The 13,924-nt window shown below is 61.7% G+C and overlaps 1 protein-coding gene across 11 annotated transcripts in view; it reads left to right on the top strand.

The window, feature by feature from the left end:
• Positions 1-13,924, top strand: part of NBEAL2 (neurobeachin like 2) — a 45,313-nt gene that overhangs the window by 14,817 nt on the left and 16,572 nt on the right. For 6 of the 11 annotated variants that reach the window (XR_009553259.1, XM_060204830.1, XM_060204832.1 and 3 more), the window contains 20 exons: positions 1,347-1,432; positions 1,519-1,813; positions 1,944-2,050; positions 2,491-2,571; positions 5,108-5,191; positions 5,483-5,581; positions 6,542-7,149; positions 7,250-7,382; positions 7,463-7,582; positions 7,783-8,104; positions 9,019-9,101; positions 9,213-9,305; positions 9,464-9,638; positions 9,777-9,910; positions 10,462-10,621; positions 10,849-10,951; positions 11,086-11,239; positions 11,835-11,993; positions 13,428-13,587; positions 13,722-13,807. Coding sequence is in view for 10 of the 11 variants with exons in the window: in XM_060204830.1 (XP_060060813.1) it covers positions 1,347-1,432; positions 1,519-1,813; positions 1,944-2,050; positions 2,491-2,571; positions 5,108-5,191; positions 5,483-5,581; positions 6,542-7,149; positions 7,250-7,382; positions 7,463-7,582; positions 7,783-8,104; positions 9,019-9,101; positions 9,213-9,305; positions 9,464-9,638; positions 9,777-9,910; positions 10,462-10,621; positions 10,849-10,951; positions 11,086-11,239; positions 11,835-11,993; positions 13,428-13,587; positions 13,722-13,807 (3,242 nt within the window). In the remaining variant the exon portion in view is untranslated. The remainder of the gene's footprint in view (positions 1-1,346; positions 1,433-1,518; positions 1,814-1,943; positions 2,051-2,490; positions 2,572-5,107; positions 5,192-5,482; positions 5,582-6,541; positions 7,150-7,249; positions 7,383-7,462; positions 7,583-7,782; positions 8,105-9,018; positions 9,102-9,212; positions 9,306-9,463; positions 9,639-9,776; positions 9,911-10,461; positions 10,622-10,848; positions 10,952-11,085; positions 11,240-11,834; positions 11,994-13,427; positions 13,588-13,721; positions 13,808-13,924) is intronic. The other 5 variants (XM_060204835.1, XM_060204834.1, XM_060204840.1 and 2 more) reach the window with 3 other exon arrangements.

Below are 13,924 nucleotides of genomic sequence, written 5' to 3'. Positions count from 1 at the left end.
CTCCCTCTCTATATCCCCCTCCCCTCTCAATTCTCTCTGTCTCCATCCAATAATAAATAAATTAAAATATTGAAAATTTTAAAAAGAAAAAGAGAGAAACTCTATTAAAAAAAAATTAAAAAGGAGAGTGTTCCGGGAGGTGGCGCAGTGGCTAAGGCACTAGATTCTCAAGCATGAGGTCCTGAGTCCAGTCCCCAGCAGCACATGTACCAGAGTGATGGCTGGTTCTTTCGCTCTCTCCCCTATCTTTCTCATGAATAAATAAATAAAATCTTAAAAAAAAAAAAAAAAGGAGAAGAAGTGGCCTCCGGGAGCAGTGGAGTCACAGTGCTGGCACTACTGCCTGATTCCAGCGATAACCCTGGAGGCAAAAAGAGGAAGAGAGGGTGCAGCCCTGCTTCTCTGCTTAGGGAGCTTGGTGTCCAGGAGCTCGACCCTGGTCCTTGCACCTTGTACCGTGTGAGCTTGGCCAGCCCTGGCCAGCTGGTGCTGAGGCCTTGCCAGTCTCCCCTCCATCAAGTCCACCCTGCTCTTGCTCCTCCACCCACCGCCACCGCCACCACCATGTGACCTCGGTCCTCTTGAACCAGCTTTGCTGGAACAGGGCCGGGAAGGTGCCCACACGCAAAGCTGTGAAAGCCCCTGGAAGTCCTCGTGGGGGCCTGAGGGGCAGAGCACTGACAGTGACAGAGAGAGACAGCGGGTCTGCAGGGGAAGTCGCGGGGGCTCTGACTGTCAGGGAGGAGGGGCCAGCACGCTGCCCTAGAGTGTGAGAGGCATGTCCGCCCTGGCACCTCCTCGGGGAGAGACACTCAGGCGGGCACCCCCCCTCAGGGAGAGACACTCAGGCTGGCACCCCCCCTCGGGGAGAGACACTCAGGCTGGTACCCCCACTTGGGGAGAGACACTCAGGCTGGTACTCCCCCCTTGGGGAGAGACACTCAGGCTGGCACCCCCCCTCAGGGAGAGACACTCAGGCGGGCACCCCCCCTCAGGGAGAGACACTCAGACGGGCACCCCCCCCTCAGGGAGAGACACTCAGGCTGGTACTCCCCCCTCGGGGAGAGACACTCAGGTGGGCACCCCCCTCGGGGAGAGACATGTCCTCCCTGGCACCCCCCCTCGGGGAGAGATGTGTCACCCCGACTTGGGGATCAGGGGAGCTGCTCAGGCTCTGGGGTGAGGCTGTGCCCAGTATAGCTGACGTGTTTTAGCCCCTCGTGCAGAACCAGACTTCCTCCAGGCGCTGCTCCTTGGCCCAGCCTTCTCCCTGTGCCCCAGAGCACCCACCGGGACCCCAGCCCATTGCCCGGTGACATGCTCTGCCCCACCCTCTCTGCCCTCAGAGAGCCTGCAGGATGCCGAGCGCTTGCCCCCGGCGGTGCTGCTACGGCTCATCCACGTCTTCGGCGCTGTCCTGGCCGGCGGAAAGGTAGGCTGGGGGCCAGGTGAGGCTGCCCCAGGGGGTCTGTGCTGCCCAGAGCCCTGTGCCCACCGCCCATCTCCCCCACCCCACAGGAGAACGGGCAGAGGGCTGTGAGCGCCGGTGCCGTGCAGGGCCTGCTGGGTGTGGTGCGGGGCTGGGGCTGCCGGCCGGCCGTGGACTCGGCCCGGGACCGCCGTGTACTGCCGCTGGCCCTGGAGGCGCTGGTGGGTGCTGTGCACGTGCTGCATGCCAGCCGCGCTCCCCCCCGCGGGCCCGAACTCCGTGCCCTGCTCGAGGGTTATTTCCGTGTCCTTAACACCGACTGGCCAGCCGGGCCGAGCCCGGGACCCGAGGAGGCCCTCGTTGCCCTGAGGGTCAGCATGCTTGGTGGGTACGGGCTCAGGGATGCCAGGGAGGTGGCTCCCGGAGGGGAGGGCCCACGGGGCGGCCGGCTGAGCGAAGGTGCTGCGGGGAGGGGTCTGGGCCGGCTCCCAGCCCTGCCCTGTGCCCTCCGCAGAGGCCATCCCCATGATGCTGGCCTGTGAGGACCGGCCGGTGCTGCAGGCCACCTTCCTCAGCAACAACTGCTTTGAACACCTGATGCGCCTTGTCCAGAACAGCAAGGTGGGCATCTCCAGGCGGGGGGGCGGTCGTGGCAGACGGGGTCTGGGCCCAGCGGAGCCTCCGCGGCCAGCAGAGTGGCCTGCAGACCAGCGGACAAGCCCCTCCCACTCAGCCGTTAGGCCTTTGGTGCGGGATGTCTCTGCACCCCGTTTGGGCAGGTGTGGTGGAAGGCCGGGGTCTCCCTTCTCTCCAGACCCAGGCACAGGGGCCAGAAGAAAGTTTCACTGATCCCACATGCCGCGCCCCACCTGAAACTTTGTCCCTCGGAGCAGGGTTTGGGTAGCCGGCTCCCCTGCAACTCCCCAGTGCCTGGGTGGGGGTATTTGGCCCTGGGAAGCGAGGTGCTCACCCCCCCCCCCAGGTTTTGCTATAATCCTGCCCCCTCATGTCTTCCTCTTCTCTCCTCTCCCTCCACTCTGTGCTCCCCCCCCCCCCCACAGCTGTACCTGCAGGCCCGGGCAACCCCTGAGGGGGACAGTGACCTGGCTACCCGGTTACTGACCGAGCCCAATGTCCAGAAGGTACCACTCCGGGGCTGACTGGCTCAGGCACCGATCTCCCTGGGCACCCACCCCCCGAGGCCCTCTCAGCCCTCCCCACGCTAGGCGGGATGAGAAGCTGAAGTGGCCTGGCGATGGGGGGTGGGTCCCCTATGCTGTTGGACCCTCCTTCCAAGTCCCCTCCTGGGGAATGGGGCTGGAGTGGTCTGGGCTCTGCCTGGTGTGACAATCGGGAGCTGGTTTTTGGCTGCACCAAGCTGGAGGAACCTTCGAAACTGAAGCACTCACCCCGTCCCAGAAGGGGATACAAAGCCCAGGGGCTTGGCCGGAGCTGCACACGGGAGGGAGGGAGTCCCGTGTGGGACCACTTTTCTCCGTGGTCCTTGCACCTGACCTGAGCAGGTCACTGGGAGCCCCCTCTCATCCCTGCAGCAAGGATTCCCTGCCCCGGCTGGTACGGGTGCTGGGGGAGGCTTGAGGTGCTGTGCCACAGCCCAAGGGACTGACTTGCTCAGTGACCCCGGAGCCCCGCCCTAGCTGTGTCTCCAAGGGGCAGCCCTGTTTGCCCAGTGACCAAGGCTGCTTCCTGAGGGCCTGCATGTCCTTTCATCTTTATTTGTTTGTTTGTTTGTTTGTTTGCCTCCAGGGTTATTGCTGGGGCTCGGTGCCTGCACTACGAATCCACTGCTCCTGGAGGCCATTTTTCCCATTTTGTTGCCCTTGTTGTTGTGCTTGTAGTTGCAACTGTTGGATAGGACAGAGAGAAATGGAGAGAGGAGGGGAAGACAGAGAGGGGGAGAGAAAGACAGACACCTGCAGACCTGCTTCACCGCCTGTGAGGTGACTCCCCTGCAGGTGGGGAGCGAGGGGGGGGTGGGGGGGCTCCAACCGGGATCCTTACGCCGGTCCTTGGGCTTTGCGCCACGTGCATCTCTATTTATTTATTTTTAAAGTATCTGTTTGTTTATTTATTTATTTTCCCTTTTGTTGCCCTTGTTGTTTAACATTGTTATGGTTATTGATGTTGTCATTGTTGGATAGGACAGAGAGAAATGGAGAGAGGAGGGGAAGAGAGAGAGGGGGAAAGACAGACACCTGCAGCAGACCTGCTTCACCGTCTGTGAAGCGACTCCCCTGCAGGTGGGGAGCCGGGGGCTTGAACCGGGATCCTTACTCGGGCCCTTACACTTTGTGCCACGTGCGCTTTAACCCGCTGTGCTACCGCCCGACTCCCCAGAGTCCAATGTCTTTTTTTTTTTAATTTATTTCTTTATTGGGGAATTAATGTTTTACATTCAACAGTAAATACAATGGTTTGTACATGGATAACATTCCCCAATTTCCCATTTAACAATGCAACCCCCACTATGTCATTTATCATCCTTCATGGACCTGTATTCTCCCCACCCACCCACCCACCCCAGAGTCTTTTACTTTGGTGCGACAGAGTCCAATGTTTTATCCACTGTGCCACCTACCAGACCATGTCCCTTCCACTCATTAAAAAAAAAAAATTTTTTTATTATCTTTATTTGTTTACTGGATAGAGACAGCCAGAAATGGAGAGGGAAGGGGGAGATAGAGAAGGAGAGAGACAGAGAGACACCGGCAGCCCTGCTTCACCACTTATGAAGCTTTCCCCCTGCAGGTGGGGACTGGGGGCTTGAACCCGGGTCCTTGCCACTGTAACGTGCGCTCAGCCAGGTGCGCCACCACCCGGCCCCTCTTCCATTCATTTTTCTAAAGCAGATGGGGCAGAGGGACCACTTCTTGTTTCTGCAGAGAAGGAAGCTAAGGAAGCCAGGAGAAGGGCAGAAGGTTTCCTGAGGTCACTTGGCCCCGGGGCCCTCTGGGGTCAGAAGCCGACCCAGCACCCACTGACAGTGTCTCCCAGTGTTCCTGAGCCCTCACCCCGGGGGGTGGCAGTGAGCGGCAGGCCTCGGCTGGCCAGTTCAGCTGGGGTGGCCCTCAGGGTCTCCACCTGGAGCAGGAGGCAAGGGGCAAATAGGAGTCAACTGTCTCCCATCCAAGTCCTGACTAGGCCTGACCCTGCTTAGTTTCCGAGATCAGACGAGATGGGGCATGTTCGGGGAGGTGTGGCCGTAGACGGGAGTCAGCGGTCTCGAAGGTTCTTCTGGCTCCAATGTCCTGTGGTTGTGATCGTCCCTACCCAGTCCATCGGTCATCGCGGGTGGTGGGGCACTTGCTGGCCTTCTGCACGCGTGTCTGGCTCGGGTGGGCATGGCTGGGGATGGAGGCCCACCTGCCAGTTAGACAGAGGGGCCGGGAAATGTGCGAGAGGGTCCTCTGTTGATCTGTTTCTCCCTTGCTTTCCTCCCTGGCCTCTTGGTCAGAGTGGGGGGCCTGGCCGATCTGGGCGGAGAGGACCCCAGAGTCACAGAAGCTCGGGCAAGGAGCGGAGAGCCTGGTGCCCACAACAGTGGGACCACACGCTCAGGGCGCCCAGCCAGGCAGCTCCTGCTGCTTTCACTCCAGGCTGCCTCCGGCTCTGACGCCCTGGCCCTGGGCTGTGCTGACCAGCCCTCCCCGCCCCAAGGTGCTGGACCAGGACGCGGACGCCATCGCGGTCCACGTGGTCAGGGTGCTGACCTGCATCATGAACGGCTCCCCCTCGGCCAAGGTGAGGACGCCAGTGTCTGCTGCAGCGGGGCTGCCGGGGGATTGCAGTTGGCTGGCCTGACCCGGGGCCTTTGAACAGTGAGCCAGGGAGGTGACCGTCCAGCCCTGGGTGGCCATGGCCATGGGCTAGTCCAGGAAGTTAGATTCCCCGGATCTGGGCTGAACAGGCCGGGTACCCGTGGGCTTGCCACCACATCTGGGTGCAGCGTCCTACCCTGGCAGGGGTGTCTGGGGGGCGGGGGTTGCCCTGGGCACACACGCACCCTCACTCCTCTCCACGCACCTCGCGCAGGAGGTGTTTAAGGAACGCATCGGCTATGCCCACCTGCACGAGGTCCTGCAGAGCCACGGCCCGCCCACCCACCGCCTGCTGCAAGAGTTGCTCAACATGGTGAGGGCAGGAGCACGGGGCAGCCGGGACAGGGCAGGGTGGGCTCTCTCCACTGCTGTGCCCCCTGCTACGGCGGCCCGTCCTCGGTGTGAGCTTGATTCTCCGTGCCACCGGGGGTGCATTCTGGGCTCTCTGGGGCCTGGAAGCAGGTGCCTGCTCACCAACCAAGGGCCTTCCTGGGAACATGCACTTGTTCCCAGGAAGGGGCTTGGTCATGTGAGTCATGACAGGCACCCGTGTGCCCGAGTCTCCTGGGCTCAGACACAGCCTGTGAGCGGCATGGCGTCACTGTGTTGCTTTCTTTTAGAATTATTCATTTCTTTATTATTGGATAGACAGAAATTGAGGTGGAGGAGATAGAGAGGGGGCCGGGCGGTAGCACAGCGGGTTAAGTGCGGTGGTGCAAAGCGCAAGGACAGGCATAAAGATCCTGGTTCGAGCCCCCGGCTCCCCACCTACAGGGGAGTCGCTTCACAGGCGGTGAAGCGGGTCTGCAGGTGTCTGTCTTTCTCTCCCCCTCTCTGTCTTCCCCTCCTCTCTCCATTTCTCCCTGTTCTATCCAACAACAACAGCAATAGCAACAATAACAATAATAACAACAACAAGGGCGACAAAAATGAGGGAAAAATTGGCCTCTGGGGACAGTGGATTTGTGGTGTGAGCACCGAGCCCCAACAATAACCCTGGAGGCAAAAAAAAAAAAAAAAAAGAAAAAGAAAAGAAAGGAAAAGACAAAAGAGGAAGAGAGACAGAGACGCCTGCAGCCCTGCTTCACCACTCGTGAAGCTTTCCTCCTTCGGGTGGGGACCAGGGGCTTGAACCTGGGTCCTTGCGTACTGTGATGTGTGCATTAACCAGGTGCGCCACCTCCTGGCCCCACCCGGGTTGCTTTCTTGCACTGAGGGCAGGGCCTGTTCTGAGCCGCTTACCCGGGAGCTGTCCCTTTCTCTATACCCCCAGGCCGTGGAGGGCGAGCACAGCGTAAGCCCACCGCCCCCCATCCACAACGAGCAGCCGGTGCTGGTGCTGACGCAGTGGCTGCCAACGCTGCCCACCGCCGAGCTGCGCCTCTTCCTCGCCCAACGCCTCCGGTGGCTCTGTGACAGCGGCCCCGCCAGCCGCGCCACGTGTGTGCAGGCAGGCCTGGTGGGCTGCCTGCTGGAGACGCTCAGCACAGGGCCGGCCCTGGGGGCCCCCTGCCAGGAGCAACTGCTGGCGCTGCTGCAAGCCCTGGGCCGGGTGTCGCTGAGGCCCTCGGAACTCCGCCGCCTGCTGCGGCCCCCGGACGGGCTGGAGTCGGCGCAGGACGGAGCCGCGGCCGCGTCTTGGGGCGCCCGCCACGCCGGCACAGTGATCCGGGCGCTGTCGGGAATGGCCCGGCACCAGGGCCCCACGCGCGCCCTGCGCTACTTTGACCTCACACCCGGCATGGCGGGGATCATGGTCCCCCCCGTCCAGCGCTGGCCGGGGCCGGGGTTCACGTTCCACGCCTGGCTCTGCCTGCACCCCACGGCGACCTCGCCCGCCCCGGCCCTGGCTCGAGCGCTCCAGCGAAAGCAGCTGTACAGGTGGGTGGACGACCGCCCGGGGCCAGGGGCCCGGGGCCCGGGGCGCGGTGCCGGGGCCTGTGGGGGCACCAGCGCTTACGGCTGGCTTGGCCTCCCCCAGCTTCTTCACCAGCGGCGGCTCCGGGTTTGAGGCCTTCTTCACGGCGGCGGGGACCCTGGTGGTGGCCGTGTGCACGAGGAGGGAGTACCTGACCGTGAGCCTGCCCGAAGTGCCCTTTGCCGACTCTGCCTGGGTGAGTCTCCACTGCCGCGTGGCCTGGGGGGAGGCCGGGTCCCCAGCCCGCGGCCGGACGCCGTGTGGCTCCCGTTCCAGCACTGCGTGGCCGTCGTCCACATGCCTGGGCGCCGGCCCTTCAGCCAGAGCCTGGTCCACATCTACAAAGACGGCTCCCTGCTGAAGACGGCCCCCCTCCGCTGCCCCTCCCTCGGCGAGGTGCGTCCGGCAGGGTGCAGGGGGGCTGGGGGAGCTGGAGGAGGGTGGGGCCCGGACCCATGTGTCCCTCCCCGGGCAGGCCTCAGACTCGGGCCCCCGGGGTCTGTGCAGGCGTGGGGGTCACTGAGGAGCCGGCTGCAGGTGGAACCTCAGGCTTTGCCGTGACCTGACCGCTCGCTCCCCCAACCCCGGCCCTGCAGCCCTTCTCCTCCTGCTGCATCGGCTCCGCTGGTCACCGCACAACCACCACCACCACGGGGCTGCCCGCACCACCTGGCGCTGCCGCCCTGGCTCACAGCCACCCCTCCCTCACCCGCTCCCAGTCAGTCCCGGCCACCGCCGGCCTCGGCTGGGGGTCTGGGCTGATGGCCCCCCTGGAGGAGGGCAGCATCAGCTCCACCCTTGCAGGCACCCAGGACACTCGGTGGGGTAGCCCCACATCCCTGGAGGGAGAGCTGGGCGCCGTGGCCATCTTCCACGAAGCCCTGCAGCCGGCCGCCCTGCGGGCCCTGTGCACCATGGGTAAGCGACCCGCCCAGCCCAGTCCCAGCCCAGCCCAGTCCCAGCCCAGTCCAGTCCCAGCTTCTCGAGGCCCCGGCTAGGCCGGCACTTCACCGGAGCCCTTGATTTCAAGCGGGAGCCTAAAGAAATGTCTCGCTCTGGCCCGGTGACTGTCTCGGAGCTTTGGAATTCTAAGGGTCCATTCACCAGGAAGAAACATCTGAGTGGTGGGTGGTGGGTGGTGGGTGTGGACTGGTGTTTACCTGCACAGTCAGTACTCGGATTCCAAAACAGAGGACTGGAGATAGCTCACCTGGTAGAGTGCACTTCACCATTCTCGAGGACCCAGGTTCAAAGCCCCTGGGGACCCCACACGGGAGCACCCTCCGTGAGGAGTGAAGCTGTGCTGTGGTGTCTCTTCTTTTTGTCTCTCACCCTCTGTCTGAAGGGGAGAAAATCTGCTGGGAGCAGTGAAATCGTGCAGGTGTGAAGCCCTGGCAACAAAGGAAAAAAAGAGATTTTAATTGCTTCAGTGGAATTATTATAATACTGTTAAATCCAGTTCTTAGAGAGAGACCAGATTTTCCACCCAAAATAATAGAACAATTCTATTACAATTCTGTAACAAAAGGCGGGGGGTGGGCATCTGGGGAGATAGCGTAGTGGTCTCAAGCAAAAGACTTTCGTGCCTGAGGCAGCACAGGCCCCAGTTTCAACCCCCAGCACCACCAAAAGCCAGAGCGGAGCGGTGCTGTGGTAAAATAAATACATTCAATAACTGTAGTCTTATAAATGCCCAAGCCAGAAACTAGGGCTCCAGGGTAGGAGAGGCGGTGTCCCTAGGGGTGTGCCCTCTCGTGGGGCGTGTGGGTGGCTCTAGGTGGGGTTTGGCCAGAGCCTAGCCAGGTCTAAAGCCCCCACACACCCACCTGCAGGGCCCAACGAGACAGCCCCCTTCAAGCCTGAGGGTGAGTTCCACGAACTTGGCTCCAAGCTGCTTCTCCACTACTCACCTCAGGTACTGGGGGGGGGGGCCTGTGGCTCAGCCCTGCTGCCTCCTCCCCACTCCGCCCTCTGTCTCCCTGCTCCGCTGTCCGTCTCACCCCGGCCTGCTCCTCCTCCACCCCAGGCCTGTAAGAACAACATCTGCCTGGACCTGTCCCCCAGCCACGGGCTGGACGGCCGCCTGACGGGCCACAGGGTGGAGACGTGGGACGTGAAGGTCTGTGTGCGTGGGAATTCGTCGCGCGGGCCAGGGAGGCCTTTAGGAGGCCACCCTAAGAAGGCTGAAGTTCCCCAGTCCCTGGGTCCCAGGCTGGAGGGGGCAGGAAGTGGTTGGGGCCCGGCCTCTCACTGCTGCCCCCCACCCTCCGCCCGCAGGATGTGGTGAACTGTGTGGGAGGCATGGCTGCCCTGCTGCCCCTGCTGGAGCGCGTGGCCACCCAGCCCCAGGAGGCCGAGGCAGGTCCGGCCGAAACGCACGACCTCGTGGGGCCCGAGCTCACATCTGGCCACAGTGCCCAGGGCCTGGTGCTCCCTCTGGGCAAGTCCTCAGGTAAGTCTCCCTGTCCCCAGGTCCGGCGATGGAGAGGACGCCTCGGCTCAGACCGGGGGGGGGGGGGGCTGGGGTCGTGAAGGGCACCATGGCCTTGGGCGGTCGCCACACGTCTGCTCCCTTCCCGGTGGCCGGCAGAGGAGCGGATGGAGCGGAACACGGTCGCCGCCTTTCTGCTGATGCTGAAGAACTTCGTGCAAGGCCACACTGTCAACCAGGAGAGCCTGGTGCAGTGCCAGGGGCCCGCCATCATCGGGGCCCTCCTGCGCAAGGTGGGGCTGCCGGGGGCCACGGGGAGGGGGCTGAGTGGGGCCACGGGATGGGGAGGCGCTGCTCTGTCAGTCGGGGAGTCCCCCGGGAGAGGTGGCCTGTGAGTGGAGCCTTGAAAGCCAGGCTTTCAAGGTTGGGCTGAGATAGTCTGGGAAGGGGGCCGGATGGTGGCGCGCGTCACAGTGCGCAAGGACTCCGGTCCCAGCCCTCTGTCCCCACCTGCAGGGGGAAAGCTTCACGAGTGGTGAAGCAGGGCTGCGGGTGACTGTCTCCCTCTCCGACTCCCCCTTCCTTCTTGATTTCTGGCTGTGTCTATCCAATAAGTAAATAAAGATAATAAAATTCAAAGAGAGTCTGGGTAGTACCAGCATGGGCAAGGGGCCTGCACTCAGGCTGGGGAGCTCACACTTTGGAGACGGCAAGGAGCCACAGGTGGGCTTTGAACTGGACATCTGTCCATCTGCCCGCGCAGGGCAGGGCAGGGCAGCAACTGGGAGGCTCGGTGGCAGGCAGGCAGGCAGGGCCTGACCTCCTCTTCCCTCCCTCCCTCCAGGTCCCCCCCTGGGCCATGGACATGAACGTGCTCATGTCCGCCCAGCTGCTGATGGAGCAGGTGGCCGTGGAGGGCGGCGGGCCCCTCCTCTACCTGCTGTACCAGCACCTGCTCTTCAACTTCCCCCTCTGGACGCTCAGCGACTTTGCCGTGCGCCTCGGTAGGCGTGGGGACCCGGGTGCGGGTGCGGGGTCCCCAACACCGACTGCCCCCCACGCCCCTGGGGGTGACCCGAGGGGCCGTACCCGACGTGGAGGCGTCTGAGAAGCCTCGCCCTGGGAGGAGGGTGCGACGGGCAGGGCTCTTTCCCGGAGGACGGAGAGGGGGGACGGGCGGCCCGGTGGCCGTAGCGCGGTGCTGTCCCCCCTCCCGCCCTCCCCGCCCCAGGCCACATCCAGTACATATCCAGCATCGTCCGCGAGCACAGACAGAGGCTGCGGAAGAAGTACGGGGTCCAGTTCATTCTCGACGCCCTGCGCATGCACTACGGGTGAGTCCGGCGGGGCGTCGGGCAGGCGGCCCGGGGACACGAGGGCCAGGGGTGGGGGGGTCCGCTCCCCGCTCAGCTCACCTGCCCGCTGGCTCTCTGCTGCTGCCCTGTGCTCACCTGCCGGGACGGCCCAGCCCGCAGCGGGAGCGCCCCCTGGCGGCCGACGACCTGCGCACAATGCAGACGGCGCTCCTGGGCCTGGCCCGGGAGTTCCTGGTGCGGAGCGCCTCCACTGAGGACTTGCAGGTGGTGCTGAACTTTCTGACCGTTGCGGGTGATGATAACCAGGTAAGCTGCAAGTTGCGGGGACTAAGAGGTGGTGCGTGCCGGTTAAGCACATATGGCGCAAAGTAAGGATCCCGGTTCGAGCCCCCGGCTCCCCACCTGCAGGGGAGTTGCTTCTTCTTCTAGCGTTGGCCCTTCTTCCGTAGCCAGTCAACAGCGTCAGGTTGAGCCTGATGTCTGCTTGTTGCTGGCTTTGAAAGTGACTGGGATCCATGTGGATTCAGTCGGCTAGGAAGGATCGTCAGTTTCCCCAATGAATGGGGACTCACGGGATGCACCATGAGAAGGTCGATCCAATGCATCCCTAGGGGAGTCGCTTCCCAGGCGGTGAAGCAGGTCTGCAGGTGTCTGTCTTTCTCTCCCCCTCTCTGTCTTCCCCTCCTCTCTCCATTTCTCTCTGTCCTAGCCAACAACAACGACATTAATAACAACAACAGCTATACTAATTACAACAATGAAACAACAAGGGTAACAAAAGGGAATAAATAAATAAATAAATAAATATTCAAAAAATTATCTTTAAAAAGAAAAGAGGTGGTCGCGTGGACCATGGGCTGGGGGTGAGGCATCCAGTACAAACCCTCGTGTCACCCCCCAGCTGGTGGGTGCCTTGGACCTGCTGCTGGCCCTGCTGCAGGCATCGCCCTCCCAGGAGCCTCTGGCCATCTTCCTGCTGGAGCCGAGGAACCTGGAGGTCCTGCTGGCGCTGCTGCTGCGGCCAGGGTCCCTGCCCCTGCTTCCTGACCGAGTTTGCAAGGTACACACTACTCGCATCGGACCCCGGCTCCCCACTCACTGTGCCCCATTTCCCCTGCCCCCCATGCTCCCAGAGGTCCTGAAAGGTGTAGCAGGCCTTGGGCTAGCTGGTAAAAACGGCCTTTGGGGGGCCGGGTGGCGGCACACATGGTTGAGCGCACACGTTACAGGGCACAAGGACCCAGGTTCAAGCCCCCGGTCCCCACCTGCAGGGGGAAAGCTTCACGAGTGGTGAAGCAGGGCTGCAGGTGTCTCTCTGTCTCTCTCCCTCTCTATCTCCCTCAATTTCTGGCTGTCTCTATCCAATAAATAAATAAAGTTATAAAAAATAAATAATAATGATAGTTAAAAAAAAAAAAACTGCCATTGGGAGAAGGCCGGGTGGTGGCACGCCTGGCTCAGTGCACACGACACCACGCGCAAGGACCCAGGTTCAAGCCCACCTGCGGGGGAAGGAGCTTCCTGAGTGATGAGGTGATCCGAGGAGCGGCTCTTTCTCTTGTTCTTGAGCGCCTCCTCCCGTCTCAGTTTTTCTCTTTCTTTGCTTTTATTTATTTGTTATTGGATAGAGATAGGAACTGAGAGGGGAGAGGGAGACAGAGAGGAGAAGAGACAGAGAGACAGGAGTGCCACCACCTGCGCCCCCATCTCCCTCTTTGTCCTATCAAATAAAAGAAAGGAAAAGAAAAGGGGAAAAGGAGAGTCAGGACGTAGCACAGCGGGTTAAGCGCAGGTGGCGCAAAGCGCAGGGACCGGCGTAAGGATCCCGGTTCGAGCCCCCGGCTCCCCACCTGCAGGGGAGTCGCCTCACAGGCGGTGAAGCAGGTCTGCAGGTGTCTGTCTTTCTCTCCCTCTCTCTCTGTCTTCCCCTCCTCTCTCCATTTCCCTCTGTCCTATCCAACAACAACGGCAACGGCATCAACAGTAACTACAACAATAAAACAACAAGGGCAACAAAAGGGGATAAATAAACAATATTTTAATATTTTAAAAATATTTAAAAAAAAAGAAAAGGGGGGGAAAGTGGTCATTAGGCGTGGTAGCTTCTTCATGCAGGCACTGAATCCCAGCTATAAACCTTGGTGGCAATAAAAGTTAATTAATTAAACATAAAATAGAGGGGCTGGGCAGTGGTGTCCCTGGTTAAGAGCACATAGTACCAAGCGCAAGGACCAGGGTTCGAGCCCCCACTCCCCGCCTGCAGGGTGAAGCTTCAGGAGCAGTGAAGCAGGTCTGCAGGAGTCTGTCTTTCTCTCCCTCCCTCGCTCTATCTCCCTGTCTCCTCTCCATTTCTCTGTCCTACCTAAACATAAATAAATAACTACATGAATAAATCAGGTGAAGCTGCTTCTGGGTGTCTCTCTTGGAGCCCCACCTCTGCGCGGCGACTCCCCACGGTGACCCGTGACCCCCGTCCCCACCGGCCCTCACGCAGGTCCTGCGCAGGATGCAGCAGAACGAGCGTTTGCCCGAACGCAGCCGCCAGCGTCTCCGGCTGCGAGAATGTGGCCTCCAGGGTCTCGTCGCCTGCCTGCCTGAGGGCACTGTCGCCCCCCAGCTCTGCCAGGGCCTGTACAAACTGTTCCTGGGGACAGGTACAGCCCGGCTGGGGACGAGAGGCAGATGGGGGGAGAAGGCGCCCGGCTAGGAAGCGGGGCGGGTGGGAGAACCGCGGGGGTGGGGCTGGGGCTGGGGCTGGCCCCTGCGGCCACCCTGTCTGTCCTTCCAGACTGCCTGGACCTCTCAGACCTGCTGGCTGCGGTACAGCTGTCCCTCCAGGCTGACCTCAGCGTCCGCCTGGACATCTGTCGCCAGGTGAGCACAGGAGGCGACGCCTTGCAGGGTTGGGGGGTGGAGGTGGCCTGCCTGGATGGAAGGCCCGCAGAGGACAGAGGGCGGAGGGCAGGGCCAGGCAGGCAGACGTGCCCCTCA

This window comes from Erinaceus europaeus, chromosome 12, assembly GCF_950295315.1.
Source record: "Erinaceus europaeus chromosome 12, mEriEur2.1, whole genome shotgun sequence".
Lineage (NCBI taxonomy): Eukaryota > Metazoa > Chordata > Mammalia > Eulipotyphla > Erinaceidae > Erinaceus > Erinaceus europaeus.
Note: the sequence above shows the minus strand (reverse complement) of the source record. Positions and strands in the feature narration are given on the sequence as shown.